Source organism: Hypanus sabinus, chromosome 6 (genome assembly GCF_030144855.1).
Source record: "Hypanus sabinus isolate sHypSab1 chromosome 6, sHypSab1.hap1, whole genome shotgun sequence".
Classification (NCBI taxonomy): domain Eukaryota; kingdom Metazoa; phylum Chordata; class Chondrichthyes; order Myliobatiformes; family Dasyatidae; genus Hypanus; species Hypanus sabinus.
In genome coordinates this window covers 82,973,513-82,991,822 of record NC_082711.1, presented here as the reverse complement: position 1 = coordinate 82,991,822, position 18,310 = coordinate 82,973,513, and the positions used below count along the sequence as shown (strand labels likewise).

The window sequence follows — 18,310 nt, the reverse complement described above, 5'->3', positions numbered from 1 at the left end:
CTTTCTATATGTGCTTGAAAGACGAAGTCTCATGTAGTGCTTCCAACAATGCAGTAGACTGCCTTTGAATCACTAGTTTGTCCACATTTTTTGGTTGAATCTCTTCAAGCCAGAACTTTAGGCCTCATCATTTTCACCTGCTTTATCAATAAACTTAAAAGAAACCTATTTAGTAAAAGACTAGGGAAATTTTCATTAGAAGTAGCTGAGGCAAATAGTGGAAATGCTTCAAGAGGGATGTCACAGCAAATGGGAAAGAAGGGAATCATCTGTTATGCTGGGAAACTCGGAAGAGGAAGGACAGAAGGGTACAAGTACAATATGAAGAAAGCATGATGTGGTCACGCCAAGTAGCTTGCTTTTGTTCTGTGGTTCTATCCAATAATTTCAGTCCATCTGGAGCCAGTCAGATACAAGGAACATCTCCTGGAGAGGCACCAAGAAAGATGAGTGAAAATGCCAATGGTTTTGCAACACGTGAGTGGAGCATAGAGCCAAAGCGTGATCATTTGCTTGGAAAATTGTCTGAATCCAGTCTTAATGTTGGGTGTGGTAGGAAACAAAAGAGCTAACTGAACCCTTTTATTCTCCTTTTGGAAACTCCAGAAATTGGCAATGAACTGGAAAATTCAGACACTCTTCTTCATTATCATCACTGAAAAGGAAAGCAGAGAGAAATACTGCCCTTTGTTTCAGTAGAATCTGAATTCATATTACCTAATATCAAGTTGAGTAAAATGTATATTTCTACAGTTTGACTTGGGTCTTTATCTGTTAAATTAATTTGCATTTTCCTGTAAAAGAATGTTCAACATTTTACACCTTATTTTATGAGGTGCCAACAGTAAGCCACGTTAAGCATCACCTGTCAAGAAACTGGGCATTTCACCTGTGCTTATTTTTGAAGTTCAGTCATATCAGTTACACTTGTGGAGATATCCAAAAGATAAAACCGAGTCCTCAGCAGTGAGTCTTCCATTTGAATTAGCAGCAGGAAAGGCAACTGCCACAATGAAAATAAATAAAACTTACTCCACTGCCAACATTGCAAAGAATGGATTCAGGCATTTTGTGCAAGAGATTTAACATACTTTGGTACATTAAGGTTAAATAGACTTGACCTTTTTAAATTTAGATTAAATACTGTGTCTAATGAAAGTTCTCAGGATGATTCTGCTAACACAGGTGGTCAATAACACCCCTACAATGAAGGGGGATATTTGGATGACACAAAATATATTTTCTGATGAGTGCTTTTTTATTTAAGGATTCTCAATTATCATGCATAATTTCTTTTCCACATTCATACAGGTAGGGAATATCATGATCTTCAAACATTTGCTGGAATGAAACAATCACTGTTTTCAGAACCATCCTTTGACAAGCAAACAAACAGAAAGAAGAAGGTATTATGCACATGTAACTGTTGATAGAAGTAGAATAATGAACAACAACACTATTGGATCAGATAATTTATAGATGACAACAGTCACAAGTAGACACATACCAGCTTCACAGATGAAAGTATAATACATGCTTTTTGATGGCTGTCATATAGTTTGTTTGCAATTGATCAGAAAGCACTGCACAAGAGCAGTCAACATAAAACTTATAAAATTCTGAATGACGTTCCTAATGGCATAGAGTCCAGGACCAGCAGTCATAGGATAAGATGTAAGCCATTTAAGAATGAGATGAACATTCTTCTCTCAAAGAGTGTGCACCTTAGGAATTCTCTTTTGCAGTGAGCAGTTGAAACCAAATCATTAAACGTGTTCATCAGGGAGTTAAATATTGTTGATACAGCTGGGGGCAGATGTAGTGAAAACCGAATAAGGGCACGGAATTAGAACAGCTGGGAGGATACAGAATCAGAAAAGCTGATGAATATGTGGGGAAAACTAAATAAGGATACGGAATCTGATATTAAATGGTATATCTGGCTTGAAGGGTGAATATCCTATTGCTGCTTCTATTTTCCCAAGTTCTTCTGTGTAAATGGTTTACTCAGATCAAACTAGATGAGAAGAGGGCAAATAAGTTATGGTTAGAGGCTACAGGAGAGTTAGATGCCCTAGGAAAAAGTGGGGAGAGTAGTATATGTGGAGCAGAAGCCAGAGAATGAGTTGCATTTTTTAAATCAATAACAATAAAGTGCAAACTCAATAAAATGTCCCTCATTATATTACTGTTTTGGATGCAACCACAGATTTTATCATGTCCCTCTGGGACTGTGCCTTTTTACTGCAGGGTCACAGAGGCGACGATATTCCCAGCAGAATGAAACAGGCTTTTGTTTGTGTAAGTCCCTCTGGCAACAACAGGAAGTTGAAAAAGGAGGCAATCAACATGGAGGAACAGATCTTCAAATGATAGATGCAGGGCACAGCAAAGCAGATTCAATAGAGGGAACATTGCAGTTCATTGAAACCTGGTCAAGTTATCTGGTTGGATGCACACTTCAATATTAGTTTAATTTACAAGTTGGGTACAAAATTTGTCCCCGAACACTCCCATGATGGAGTTTGCAATGTAAATAATCAAGGGGCTACAGGAAGGGAGGAACTTAAAACTATCACTCAGAATAAAAACAAACATAAGAAAATCTGCAAATGCTGGTAATCCAAGCAACACACACAAAATGCTGAAGGAACTCAACAGATCAGGCAGCATCCATGGAAGAGCACAGTCAACGCTTCAGGCTGAGACCCTTCATCGGAACTGGAGAAAAAGATGAAAGTCAGACAAAGAAGGTGGGGGTAGGGGAGGAAGAAGTAAAAGGTGGCAGGTGATGGGGAGGGGTGAAGTAAAGAGATGGGAAGTTGATTGGTGAAAGAGATGCTGGAGAAGGGGAATCTAATAGAAGAAGGTAAAAGACCATGGAAGAAAGGGAAGGGGAGGAGCACCAGGGGGTGGTGATGGACAGGTAAGGAGAGAAGATGAGAGAGGGAAAAGGGAATGGAAAATGGTGTAGGGTGGGGGGAACAATTAACAGAAGTTTGAGAAATCAGTATTCACACCACCAGGTTGGAAGCTACCCAGACTGTAAGGTGTTGCTCCTCCAACCTAGGTGTGGCCTCATCGCAACAGTAGAAGAGGCCATGGACTAACATGTCAGAATGGGAATGGGAAGTAGAATTGAAATGTGTGGCCACCAGGAGATCCCACTTTTTTTCTGGTGGACGGAGTGTAGTTGCTCAGCAAAGCAGTCTCCCAATCAATGTCCGGTCTCACTGATATACAGGAGGCCAAACCGGGAGCACTGGATACAATAGATAACCCCAACAGACCTGCAGATGAAGTGTCACCTCAACCAGAAGGACTTTTTAGGGCCCAGAATCATAGTGAGGGAGGTGGTGTAGGGGCAGTTTGGCACTTATTTTGCTTGCAAGGTTAAGTACCAGGAGGGAGATCAGTGGGGAGTGGAAAGTGGACAAGAGAGTCACGTAGAGAGTGATCGCTGCAGTAAGCAGAAAGTATGGGGGAGGGAAAGATATGTTTGATGGTGAGATCCCGTTGGATGTGGCGGAAATCACGGAGGATTATGTCCTGGATGCAGAGGCTGGTGGGGTGGTAAGTGAGGACAAGAGGAATCCTATCCCTGGTGTGTGGCGGGAGGATGGGGTGAGGGCAGACATGCACAAAATGGAAGTGATGTGGGTCAAGGCAGCATTGATGGTGGAGGAAGGAAAGCCCCTTTCAAAAATTCAAGTTTCAAAGCGCATTTATTATCAAATGGATAAATTATACAACCTTGAGATTTGTTTGCTTACAGGCAGTCACAGAGCAAAGAAACCAACAGAACCCAATTTAGAAAAAATAAGACCAACCCCCCAGTGCCCAAAGAGAAAGAGAAAGAAAATAAAACAAATCATATAAACAATGGAAGTGAGCGACAACAGCATTCCAAACCAAATTGAGTCCTTAGACCCAAATCCCCGGAGCAAAGTTGCAAAGTTCGCAGACACCAAGCACATCAGCCAAGGGCAGTCTCACAGATGCGGCAAAGACAAAGGAACTGAGAGCTAAGGACGGCGCTTTTACAAGTAACAGGGTGGTAAGAGGTATAGTCCAGGTAGCTGTGAGAATCAGCAGGTTTATTAAAGATATCAGTAGATAAACTATCTCCAGAGATAGAGACAGAGAGATTGAGAAAGGGGAGGGAGATGTCAGAAATGGACCAGGTAAGTTCGAAGGCAAAGTTTTTTTTTTAAACTTTTTTTATTGCATTTTTAAATGATTACAAAGTATGAAAAAACAATGTATATAACCCTTACCCCCTCCCCTTAACCCCTCCCCCCTAACTGCCCTATAGAAAAAAAAAGAAAGAAAGAAAGAAAGAAAGAATGCCTGGTTGTTGGAAGATCTCCACATGCTCCATGGAATTCGTAATAACTTTAATATGTATATTTATTTCTTTCCCCTAATAACCAATTGTTTCATCTTCAGAGCATCTATATATTTAATCCTGTCTTTTGTAAATAAGGGCTCCAAATTTTCAGAAATGTTTCATATTTATCTCTTAAATTATAAGTGAAGGCAAAGTTGATGAAGTTGACGAGCTCGTGGGTGTAGGAAGCGGCACCAATGTAATTGTCGATGTAGCATAGGAGAAGTTGGGGAGTGATACCAGTGTAGGCTTGGAACATAGACGGTTCCACGTAGCTGATAAAAAGGCAGGCATAGCTGAGACCTGTGCCAGTCAGTTCCCATGGCTACACCTTTGGTTTGAAGGAAACAGGAGGAGCCGAGGGAGAAGTCATTGAAACTCTTTCACCAATTAACTTCCCAGCTCTTTACTTCACCCCTCCCCTTCTCCCCCATTTCACCTATCACCTTGTACTTCCTCCTCCCCTCCTCCCATCTTCTTGGTCAGACTTCTCATCTGTTTTTACAGTCCTAATGAAGGGTCTCAGCCCAAAACATCGACTGTTCACTCTTTTCTATAGGAGCTGCCTGACGGCTGAGTTCTTCCAGCATTTTGTGTGAGTTACGAGAGAAAGCAAGCCAGCGAACTGATATGCTGAAGCCGACAAATCATTTAAATCTGACAGCCTACAACCCAAAGTCACCACATAGCGTAGCAGTCAGCACAATACTTTACAGCTCGGGGTTGTCAGAGTTCTGAGTTCAATCCTGACATCCCTTATAAGGAGTCTGTACGTGCTCCCCATGAAATATGGGTGTTTTCCCTGGATGGTCCAGTTCCCCGCCCCCCCCCCCCCCACAGTCCAAAGGCATACCAAATAAGTCAGTGTAAACTGTCCCACGATTAGGTTAGGGTTAAATCGGAAATGTCAGGGCCTGCTGGGGCAGAGCTGCTCAAGGGGCCAGAAGGACCTAATCCGTGAGGCATCGCTTAAACAAATGAATCGCTGCAGAGCCAGAGGATGTGTTGGTTGTGAATTTTACAATTCCCTGGATACCGCAAAGTTTCAGAGGGTAGGAAAACTGCAAATGTAATATCACTATTGAAGAGGGAGACAGAAAACAAGAAACTACTCTAAACTAAACTAAACTAAAGAGTAAAAGGGATGTGAGAGTTGATATTGGACCATTGGAAAATGATGCTGATGAGGTAGTAATGGAGACAAAGAAATGGCAGAATAACTTAATAAGTACTTTGCATCTGTCTTCACTGTGGAAGACACTAGTGCCATCGCTATTATAAAGGAAAAGGTGCTAGGCAAACTGAAAGGTCTTAAAGTGGATAAATCTGGCCCAGATGGACAACATCCCAGACTCCTGAAAGAGGTTGCTGAAGAGTTAACAGATGCATTGGTCATGATCTTTCAAGATGCACTTGATCCTGGCATGGTTTTGGAAGACTGGAAGATTGCAAATGTCACTCCACTCTTTAAGAAGGGAAGAAGGCAAAAGAAAGGAAATTATAGGCCAGTTAACCTAACCTCTATGGTTGGGAAAGTGTTGGAGTCTATTATTAAGGATGAGGTTTCAGGGTACTTGGAGATTAATGATAAAACAAATCAAAGTCAGTATGGTTTCTGTAAAGGAAAATCTTGCCTGACAAATATGTTACAGTTCTTCGAGGACATAACAAGCAGGGTGGACAAAGGAGAGGCGGTGGATCTCATTTACTTGGATTTTCAGAAGGCATATGATAAGGTATCACACATGAGGCTGCTTAACAAGATAAAATCCTATGGTGTTACAGGAGAGATACTGACATGGATAGAGGAATGGCTGACAGGTTGGAGACAATGAGTGGGAATAAAGGGGGCCTTTTCAGGTTGGCTAGAGTTCCTCAGGGATCGGTATTGGGACTGCTACTTTTCACATTGTTTGTCAATGATTTGGATAATGGAATTGATGGGGTTAACATATGAGGAGCATTTGGCAACTTTGGAAATGTACTCAGTGGAATTTTGAAGAATGCGGGGGGGATCTCATTGAAACCTACTGAATGTTGAAAGGACTAGATAGGGTGAATGCGGAGAGGGTGTTTCCTCTGGTGGGAGTATTGAGAAGTACAGCCTCAAAATTGAGGGAGCGACCCTTTAGAACAGAGGTAAGGAGGAACTTTTTTAGCTGGAGAGCAGTGAATCTGTGGAATGCTCTGCCACAGACTGCGGTGGAGGCCAAGTCTATGGGTACATTTAAGGTGGAAGTTAATCGTTTCCTGATTGGTTAGGGCATCAAAGAATATGGCGAGAAGGCAAGTGTATGGGGTTGAGTAGGATCCGGGATCAGCCATAATGGAATGGCGGAGAAGACTTGATGGGCTGGATGGCCTAATTCTGATTCTATGTCTTATGGTCTACAGGCCAGCTAACCTTTGGTCTTTCATTGGGAAAATACTATTAAGGAAAGAATGGGAAATTGTTCCTCATGAGAGATTGCATTTTGAATATCACAAGACAGTAAGCAAAATCAACATGGTTTCATGAAAGGGAAATCATGTTTAGCATTAGATCTTCAAGAGTGTAATGGGGTATATAAGGGGAACCTTTATTGGTGTACCTAGACTGTCAGAAAACATTCAATAAGGTGCCACTTGAAAGGTTCATGTTTGAGATATGACAGAACTGGGCTGGAATAATATATTTAATAAGATGAGAATAACTAACAGAAAACATAGACAAGATAAATAGGGTTATTCTTGGACCAGCAATCAATAAGTTTGGGTGCCACAGAAATTAACGCTGGGATTGTGAAGGTACCCACAATATTAGAGGAATGAAAAAGCAACTTACTATTAAAATGGATCAAGTTTACAAAATAGCTTGCAGTACAAAGGGACCTGGGGATCTTGGAACATGAAACAAAACATACAGCACTAGCAAAAGTCCTAGGCACCATACATTTTTTAATATGCTTTCAGATGGTATGGCTTCCACAGAGCCACGATTGCAGCATCTTCCAGGCTGTCAGGGATTACCTGGAAAGACAGAAGCAAGCGAGACACCAGCGTCTGCAGAAGACTGTGGCAAGTTCTCCAAAGTGCTTGGAACAACCTATCAGCTGATTTTCTTATAATACTGCACAACAGTGTACCTAAGAGAATTGATGCAGTTTTAAAGCAAAGGGTAGTCACACTAAATATTGATTTTATTTAGTTTTTAAGGTTTATTATTCTTTATAGCAAAGTTTTCAATATTTAGAAACTTTTCATTTCATTTTTGAAAGCATCTTCATTTTACAGAGTATTTTTACATGTGCCTAAGACCTTTGCACAATACTGTAAGTATGCTGATACAGAAAGTAAATAGAAAGGCTACTGGAACATTGGTCTTTTTGACTAAGGTTGTGGAGTATGAATAAAGTTAAGGTTTAATGCAACATTACAGGGCTCTAAAGAAACACCACCTGGAATGCTTTGGTATACTTAAGGAAAGATATACTTATTTATTTAGCAATACAGCGCAGAGCAGACCCTTGGAGCTATGCCACCCACAACCCCAATTAATACTAACAAGATAATTTGCAACGACTGACTAACCGATCGTGTACATCTTTAGACTATGGGAGAAAACCAGAGCACTGGGGGAAAATACCCACGCATTCCACGGGGAGGACATACAGATACTCCTTACAGAACAGCGCCAGAAACTCCAAACTCCAGATCACCCCTAGCTGTAATAGCAGCAGTGGACAGCAATCCTGAGGTACATCACTGGCAAGACCTCAAGATTGCTGTCCACCAGCACTCCCCAACTAACCTGGCACAGCTTGAGCAATTTTGCAAGGAGGATTGGGCAAATCTTGCTCCATTACGTTACACAAAGCTAATAGAGACTTACCCAAAAAGACTGTAATAGCTGTGAGAGGTGGTTCAACCAACTACTGAGCAAATGGGGTGAATACTTCAGAACTGCTGACATTTCAATTTCTGAATTTTTAGTTTTTCATGCTTTACAATTTTCCCTGGGTTTTTTTGGGCTCAACTGTGAAAAGAAGGAGCATGTGATTCACAAATAAAAATTCTCAGTTAAATTGATCAGGATCCCTGGTTGTAATACTCATTTTTGTGAACAAAGGATTGGGAGCTGAATACTTTTACAAGGCACTATAGAGAGAGGCTGAGCAGTTTGTGAGCAATTTGTGCCTATATTGATGGGGATTAGAAGAATGAAAGATGATCTTATTAAAATGCATATGATTCAAAGGGGATTTACCAGGGTCAATGCTGACAGGATGCTTCCTCCAACAGGGGTATTTAGAACACACAGGCACTATGAGCAGCTATACTTTTGTACAAGTATTTAATGGAAATAATGGCAAGAAGGTATAAATCCATAAGACCTCAGGGAAGCCATTAATCTCAATCAAAGTGTGGATAGGCTCACCTCATCTAGAACTGGGATCAAGGTATTAATCTGTGTTCTTATAAAATATGCCCTACCTGTTCCTACATTTCCAGAGTATGTCCATTATTAATTTAAAGAACTAGCCAATAAATCATAATTTATTTAAGAAACACTGTTTCATTTGGCTGTATTCATTGGTACTCGTGTATAGTTGAATGACGATTTAACTTGAAAACAAAACTGAGGCTCTTCGCAAAGTTTTGTAATCTGTGAGTTGATTTTACATTTTTTTCCAATAATTTCTCTATTAATACATGCCCAAGATATTAAGAAATTGTTTCCCAAAAGTCATTGTAGCAACAGACTATGTGCCTCTATAAAAAGCTCCAAAATTTGTGACAAGTTAAGTGAATCCATGACAAGCGATCTACAACTTTGAAAATTCTCACCCTACCAAATGCCATATGGTTATTACACTCAGCAAATGATTTTTTCCCCCATTGGAGTATACTTCAAGTTTTAAATAAGAACACAGGGATAAGTTGAACTCAATATTTAGCAGAAGTACAGCCACTATGATGAAATAAGTATCTTTGTTATGAGATATGAAGTCCAACCAAAACCAGCTGACACTATCTTAGTAAGATATTTGATCATGTTGGTCATTTATGATTGCAGGTTTTACATAATAATGTAATTAATTGTAGTGAACCTGCACACATATTTTGACATGGCAAACTCCACTCAAAGTCTTTAGAATCGTTCAGGAGTAGATCATTGTTTGCAAGTACTTTGCTAGCAAGGACAGCAAATATAGGCCAGGTCTTTCACCATCTATATAGGCAGGCCAGGTCTTTCACCATCTATATAGACAGGCCAGGTCATTTACCATTCTCCAACACACATGAATAGGCCAGGTCTTTCACCATCTATACAGACAGGCCAGGTCGGTCACCATCTAAATAGACAGGCCAGGTCTTGCACCATCTATATAGGCAGGCCAGGTCTTTCACCATCTATATAGACAGGCCAGGTCTTTCACCATCTATATAGACAGACCAGGTCATTAACCATCTATACAGACAGACCAGGTCTTTCACCATCTATATAGACAGGCCGGGTCTTTCACCATCTATACAGACAGACCAGGTCTTTCACCATCTATATAGACAGGCCGGGTCTTTCACCATCTATATAGACAGGCCAGGTCATTAACCATCTATATAGACAGGCCAGGTCATTAACCATCTATATAGACAGGCCAGGTCATTAACCATCTATATAGACAGGCCAGGTCTTTCACCATCTATATAGACAGGCCAGGTCATTAACCATCTATATAGACAGGCCAGGTCTTTCACCATCTATATAGACAGGCCAGGTCATTAACCATCTATATAGACAGGCCAGGTCATTAACCATCTATATAGACAGGCCAGGTCTTTCACCATCTATATAGACAGGCCAGGTCATTAACCATCTATATAGACAGGCCAGGTCATTAACCATCTATATAGACAGGCCAGGTCATTAACCATCTATATAGACAGGCCAGGTCTTTCACCATCTATATAGACAGGGCAGGTCTTTCATCATTCAACACACATGCACTATTCCAAACTAGGTCACTGGATGAGATTACCAAGAAAGCAAAAGAAAATGATTTAAGGATTTTTTCAAAGCAGAAGGAGGGTATTCCCTTAGTACAAACTGCTCATGCACATGCTGTCTGCATCTATTTCATCTGTGGAAGAGTCTACATCCCACACTGGTCTCATTAACCATCTCAGAAACCACAAAACCAGAGAAATTGAAAAGAAGAAATGTGAGAATCACATTGCATTTGATTGATGTGACTGTTGTGTTGAATTCCTGGCAGTATTTGGAAACTAAGATGTGGATGTAAAGTAGATGTGGATGTGGTAAAGTAGAAGCAGACTGAGGTGAGCCTTTGATTATTATAACCCAGTCCTGATGGATCGATTAATGTTGTTGCTAGGTGAACAGTGGAGATGTAGGACACATTCGTGCTGTGCATAAAACTACTGCACGTTAGTTGAAAAATTACTGATTTTACCAAATTTGTGGAGCTGACCAAGTTTAATATGGCTTTGCATCCAAGAGTCCAAAACATTCATCTCCACAGTTGCTCTCTCCCAGTGTTATTTCACTGTGTACTCCTGATCACTACGATTCTGCAATTCATAACCAAAGACTCAGAAATTCAGAGAGCTTCCTCTCCTCTATTATCGCTTCCAGTTGGATCAAATAATGTTTGGGCTGACTTGCCAACTGTTGAAACAAAAATTATTTACCCTTTTAAATGGGCATGCTGCCGTAGGCAAAGCAACATAGCTTGAACTCATGCTGACAACTTACAAAATTGGTGATGTGCAAGGGTGAGCAACAACAGAGATGATGATGGACAGTCTCTGACATCATGATAATGGCACACAGCTGGCGTTTCAGATGTGGTCTTTCTGAATGGGCTTCGGTCAATTGAAAATCGTGATCTCAGAAATCTAGGTTGAATCTCCAGTGCAGCACAGAGATGAGTGCACTTTCTTAGATTCAAGGTTGAGCGCAGATTCCTTCTGCCCTTTCATGAGATGCATGTTCCCACAGTATCATTTTGTCAAACAACAGGAGAATTTCCCCAGCTGTTCTGGTCAATATTATTTTTTTTAAATTACTCATCACTCACATATAAATATTTGTGGAACACGCTCTGCAGCAGCTGGCTTGCACATTTCCAAACCGGCAACTCATCAAAAGTGCTTCATTGACTTAAAAGTGCTTTAGGACATCCTGAAACTTTCACTATTTTGGCACGATGGCAAGAAGCACATGGCCATATTCGGCTTTCTACACAGAACGTGTATTTATTTCATTTTTCCCTCTGTTTTAACTATATTGTCAAAATCATTTTGACAAAAAATGACGAGGTTTTGAATTCAGTTTCTAAAATAAACATCTTTTTGCATTAAACTGAAAAACCTCAAGAACATCAATTTCTTAATGAACAGTTTCATTCTATATCGAACAGAGTTATATGATGATTTAATGTTTTGTTCTATCCGGGATGCATAGCTTGTTAACAGTTCAATAGGTTTTATGCTGAGGTAGCTGTCATAAATAGAATGTATAATTTAGTAAAAAGTGAAAATAAGTGTTAATCGCTTTGAATAAACCAAAAAGAATGAGGGTAAATGCTAACTTTTAACAATAATATAAAATAACAAGCATCAATTCAGTCAGCCAGTATGAATGGGAAAGACACATAACAGCTGAATCAATACCTCTTTTCCACAAATTTTCAAAATATAAATGATCTCTGATACAAGCTAATCCCCAAATCCCTTTGTCAAACAGCAACATGACAGGCTGTTCCACTCAGGAAGCCTGACAGTGTGCATCACATAACTCACCTTGGTCAATCTCTCAGAGTCAATCAATGATGAATTAATGGGACTTTTGAATGCAATGAAGTAGTCATAAATTCACCATAAAAAGAAACTGAGTTGAAGATGTACAGTGCACTGCTATTATTTCTGCATTATACAACTTACTACAATATGACCTAGAGATAGGTGACTATCTACAAATGAGGTCAGCCGACAAGCAATGCAATGAAATAAATTGAGACAACATATTCCACTGACACCCTGTAATGCAAGTCTTGATCTGACAATGCAATTGTCTAACTTTAAAAATCTCTCCAGCTATATATTCAAATGTTTTAGAGATTTTAAATACAAATAATTTAAGTGCCTTGTTATCAAAATATAAGTGATTCATTCACCAGATCGGGTCCTTACTACCACAATGTTTGGGATGTAAATGAACATATTTCTATCAATATGATAGGTAATCACATAACTTTGCAATCACATACAGTATGTAATAAATGTGAGCCTAACATTAATAAATTGTTACTAAACTCTTTGGTGCCGATCATTGCCATAACAATGTGCAATCAGGTTAAAGCTTTTCAATCTTATATGGTGAATTAATCTGTGGTACCTGTAGCCAAGTACATAACATGGAAGAGCATATCTTTTCCCTGCACTACGTCCACTGCTATGTGGGAAAATCGACTATTGTCCTCCATAAAGAAAGGGATTGGAAATATTGGCTGCACCACTTCATGCATAAGAATAAATCTTTGAGCATCCTGGAGGTTCCTCTCTGTGAGATTCATGTAAGGACCATAATCGACAGTACCACACTAATAAAGCAAAAATAACAAAAAGTTAAGTTTCAGATGGAACTTATAAAGTACAACAAAGTAATGAACACATGTTGAAATAATTATCATAGAACATTGCAAAACACATTTTACAATTAAGATGATTAATCTTCTAGGTTTTGATGTTTTAGAAAAGATAGAGAAGGAGGTAAAGGGAAGAAGGATGGGGGTTGCACTATTAGCCACACAATATCACAGATGCTCTCAGAAAATGCAATCACTCCGATAGTATCATACTACAGATCAATCAATAACCATTCGGCCATTGAGGAACTGGTATGCAGCCAAATTATGGAAAGGTGTAAAACTAGTAGGTTTGTTGTCATGACATCAACATCCCCCAATATAAACTGGGACCTCTAGTGCTAGAGGTTTAGATGGGACAGAATTTGTTAAAAGGATCACTTAAATCAGGATTTAGCTCATCTAACAAGAGAAGGGGTCATAGTAGCCCTGGTGTTGGGAAGTGAGCCTGGCCAGGTGTCCAATCTTTCAATGGGAAACAGGCAGGGAAAAATTATCATAACTCCTTAAGTTTTAAGATAAATTGTAGATATGGTAAGTATGGACATTGCAGAAGTGTACTAAAGTGGAGCAGAGTAAATTAAGAGAGTATTAGGCAGAGACTAGGGAGAGTTCATTGGAAACAGTTGATGTTACAAAGCCCACATCTGATATGTGGAGGGTGTTTAAAGACCAACTCTACAGAATACATTCAATCACAAACAAGAGAAAATCTGCAAATGCTGGAAATCCAAGCAACACACACACAAAATGCTGGAGAAACTCAGCAGACCAGGCAGTATCTATGAAAAAGAGGTGTCCTACTGATGGGTTTCGGCCCAAAATGTCGACTGTACTCCTTTCCACAGATGCTGCCTGGCCTACTGAGTTCCTTCAGCATTTTGTGTGTGTTTCTACAGAGTACATGACAGGTTTGTTCTAGTAAGAAGGAAGGGTGACAAGGATGTTGAGAGATGGTGAACTTTGTCAAGAAGAAAAAAGAACCATAGGTAAGGTTTAGGAAACAAAAATCAAATGGAGCCCATGAGGGTGATAAAGCTAGAAATCATGGGGTAAATAAGGAAGGCCAGGAGGGGTCATGAAAAGCCCTTGGCAAGTATAATTAAAGAAAATCTCAAGGCATGCTATAAATATATCAAGTTTATATCAAATATATCAAAATTAGCAAGCAGATAGGACCACTCAAGGATAAAGGAGGGAAAATATATTCCACCCCACCTAGTCTTTGACCAAGATCTCCATGTCCTCTCCAGCCATAACATAGAACATAGAAATCTACAGCACATTACAGGCCTTCTGGCCCACAATGGTGTGCCGACCATGTAACCTACTCTAGAAACTGGCTAGAATTACCCTACCACATAGCCCTCTATTTTTCTAAGCTCCATGTACCTATCTAAGAGTCTTTTAAAAGACCCTATTGTATCTGCTTCCAGCACTGTTGCTGGCAGTGCATACCACGCATCCACCACTCTATGTGTGAATTTACTGTTTTTAAGATTCCAGAGGACTAGTGAGTTAATGTTGTTCCATTGTTCAAGAAGGTAATTAGGGATAATCTTGAAAACTATAAATTGTTGAATCCCAGGTCAATGACAGGAAAGCTATTGAAGGGGCTTCTTATGAATAGAATTCATGAGCTTTTGGAAATTCATGGCCTAATTAGAAACCATCAACATGGACTCGTGCAAGGCAAGTCATGCCTTACTGACCAAATTGGGATTGTTGAGGAGGTGAAGAAGGTGGAGCTGTGGATGTTGTTTACATAGATTTTATTAAAGCGTTTGTCAAGGTCAATGCAAACAGGATACAGTATGGGATCAGTGGTGACATGACAACTTGGGAGTCAGACGGTAGTGGTTGATAGGACTTAAGTTGGATAGAGGTCTGTGACTAGTGGCATTCCTTACTGCAACTTCTGTTTTTTGTAATTAATATATATATTTGTGTATGTATGTGTGTGCATCTGTGTGTGTCTGTAAAATGTAAATGGATTGGTTAATAACTGCATAGATAATCCAAAGATTAGAAGTGTTGTGGAAGATTTCCTAAAGATAGTGGGATATAGATCAGTTGCAGATATAGATAGAAAATGGCAGGTGGAATTTAATCTGACCAAATGTGAGGTCTTGCAGTTTGAAAGATCAAATGTAAAGGGGGAGTACATCGTTAATAGCAAAACCCATAACAATGTTGATATATGGTGGAATCTTGGGTCCAAGTCCATAGCACCATGGAAGTGGCTGAACAGGTTAACAGAGTGGTAAATAAGCTATACAACATGCTTACCTTTATTAGTCAAAGCACTAAGTTCAAGAGTTGGGAAGTTAATGCCGTAGCTTAATTCTAATTAAGTCACATCTGGAGTATAACATTAAATTCTGTTTGCCCTATTATAGGAAAGATGGGAAAGTTTTGTTGAGAGTGTAGAAGAGGTTTACCAGGATGCTGCCTGAATTAGAAGACATGTTTTAGTAAGAGAGATTACAGAAACTTCGGTTGTTTACTCTGAAGTGGCAGAATTTGAGGGGAAACCTTACAGAAGTTTATAAGGTTATGGAAGGCATGGACAGCAGATATCTTTCTCCCCAGGGTCAAAATGTCTAACACTACAAGACATGTATTTAAGGTGGGAGGAGTTAAGTGCAAAGATGACGGAGCAGGATAATTTTTCTTTTCGACACAACAAGTGGAATGCACTGCCTGCAGTGGTTGTGGGAGCAAATGCAATAGAGGCATTTAAGAGGCTCTTAGCTAGATATGTGAATCTTCAGAGAATGGAAAAGAAGGAAGAGTTGGCAGAAGGAGTTAGTTTAGTTAGGCATTTAATTAAATCAGCACGACACTATGGGATGAAAGGCCTGTCCTGTGCTGTTGTTTTCTAGGATTCTTGTTTTCTTCTGACAAAGCAATGTGATGAGAAGTTTCATACTTCAGTTATATAAGGTTAAGAATTACTGAGATATAAATACCTGAAAATTAGGGTTAGGATTTATAAATGGTAGCCACGCTGAACGGGAATTCTCTTGGAATTTAAACGGCCCCGCAAAAACTTGAGTAATGGCACTCAGATTAAACATGCAGACAGCTGAAGCCGCAATACTGTTCCTGCAGGAAACATACCCATGTATAGTTAAACAATCCTGAGAAGTGTAATTTCATCTTGCACTATATTAATAAATACATCTGAAGAGTAAAGAATTACATGAACAAGAGTACACCTATGGTTGATGAAAATAGCAAAAGAAATCTGCAGACTTTCAAGTTCTGAAATAAAAAGGGAAAATGCTGGAAACACTCGGGTTAGACAATAACTGGAAAGATAAACGGAGTTAGTGTTTCAGATTAAGGGCTCTCCCTCAGAACTAGGGGGAAAACAAATAAAATCATTTCAAGTTGCACCTTCTCTTTCCTGGTGAATATTGCAAGCATTTTTTGCTTTTATCCTATAATTGTGTCTTCATAGAATGGGAAAAGCTCAAGTTGATACCTACACATTTGTAGTGAAGATTCCATAAAGCATGTCTTGCTCAGGTAAGAAGAATGTCCTTAGGAGCTCATTGTAATAAAACGGAATTTCACCAGGCCGAGAACAGTTTAATCGGGCTTTCATGAAAGTTGTCCAAGTGTCCTCCAGGAGAAATCTTCCTCCAACATCATTTTTGCATACTCTAGCTACTCTGGAGAAAATAGTTTTGCCACAGTCATGTTCCACTGCATTTTCCCGAAAAAAGAAATAGGTGAAGTTTCCAATATCATAGGATGACACAAAATTTGGTTCTACAAAACAAAATGTCAAAAATGTAATAAAAATTAGTTATTTAATCTTTTGGTTATTACATTTTATTTATTACTCTTGACACAGAACGTTATGCCAGGTAAGAATTTCTGTATCTATATTTTAGAGTAAACCTGACATTCTTACCACTCTGTACACTGAGTTAAATAAGGGCCAGCATTATTAGTCATATTTAAAATAATTAAAGATGCATTGTTACATTCTACAATTGTTCCTGTCCCTGATCTCACTAGTGCTCACCATTCAGCCATTTAGAGTTGTACTGAGCAGTGCGTAGCGGAGGAAGCCCTCCTAGACTGCGGTAGATGGCAGGGTCTCTCCCTGGGAAGTCCATAGCAGTGGCAGCATAAAGTTCTCCAGTAGATGTAATCAGAGCAGTGGAATTATGTTGTGGATTGTATGGACACCGAGCCATCCCACTGATACGATCGTGGACCTTTGTCAGATTAGTTAGCTACAAAGGAGAAAAATATCTAAGAGAAAAGATCTTTCAGAATTGCCAAACTTAATGAAAATTGGAGACCTTTCACATTCTTAATCTCAAGCAAAATATCACTGCCAAATAAATGCTCCTGAACATCCACACGTTGTTTTGTTATCTCAGATAGAGGCTCTTACATGCTCATCCTGGACTGACACAGTAGATTGTATGTGTGGGTGTTTTAAAATACCATTATCTTACCCACAGTATGTGAAAGCTGCAGACCTAATTTGAAACTCTGATACAATAAATCAATCTGAAGCCGCAATTTCTATTACGTGAAACTACTTCTGATGAGGAAGGTGTCATTATGTGTCGGAGGTATCAGAGTACACTTAACCCAAATGAATAAAAAATACATTAATGCACCAGTGTTGCAGCTCATCTTCCAAGCTATCTTGCCTAATTGGCACTGTGAGTTAAAGTGCCAGTTCCATCATAATTTAAAACATTTTAGTCAATGAAATAATTCATATTAATTTTATGTTGTTCTATATGTGTGACAAGGAAAGCAACTCATCATTGATTGTGATGAGTCTGATTGTGAACCCAGCGTGCAGAAGAAAGAAGTTCCTTAACCAATCCCTTGGTCGCATTTTGATCTTCGTAGAGCTGGTAAAGAATAACAAAACTATTTACCAAAAAAAATCATTCACTAAATTAATGGTTCTAAGAATTTATATTGCTGTACTAGTTGCTAGCCAATTTGAGTGAAAGAAATTTTCATATCTTCCCAGTGGAGTGGTTAGCTGTCTCAATGTGAAACTATACCAGAAGTTGTGTTTAACATTCATTGTCTAAAGCAAGTATAATCCCAGAATAGCAGTTTCATCAAGTACACGGTAGGCGAGAATACAACAAAGTCTCGTGTAATAAATTCACTGCTATCTCTCCTCTCACAAAGTTAATATCCATTCTGTGAAAAAAGAGCAGCACATCTATACTGTAGAAGCTGGGAACTCACTCTGCAGGAATTCCACCCTGACTGC

The 18,310-nt window shown here is 39.4% G+C and overlaps 1 protein-coding gene across 4 annotated transcripts in view; it reads right to left on the bottom strand.

The window, feature by feature from the left end:
• sema5a (sema domain, seven thrombospondin repeats (type 1 and type 1-like), transmembrane domain (TM) and short cytoplasmic domain, (semaphorin) 5A) overlaps positions 1–18,310 on the bottom strand; it is a 225,063-nt gene that overhangs the window by 78,185 nt on the left and 128,568 nt on the right. For all 4 annotated transcript variants that reach the window (XM_059972528.1, XM_059972527.1, XM_059972530.1 and 1 more), the window contains exons 9-12: positions 17,081–17,294; positions 16,536–16,821; positions 16,014–16,149; positions 12,792–12,996 (exon numbers count right to left, since the gene is read on the bottom strand). In XM_059972528.1, the coding sequence (XP_059828511.1) occupies positions 12,792–12,996; positions 16,014–16,149; positions 16,536–16,821; positions 17,081–17,294 (841 nt within the window). The remainder of the gene's footprint in view (positions 1–12,791; positions 12,997–16,013; positions 16,150–16,535; positions 16,822–17,080; positions 17,295–18,310) is intronic.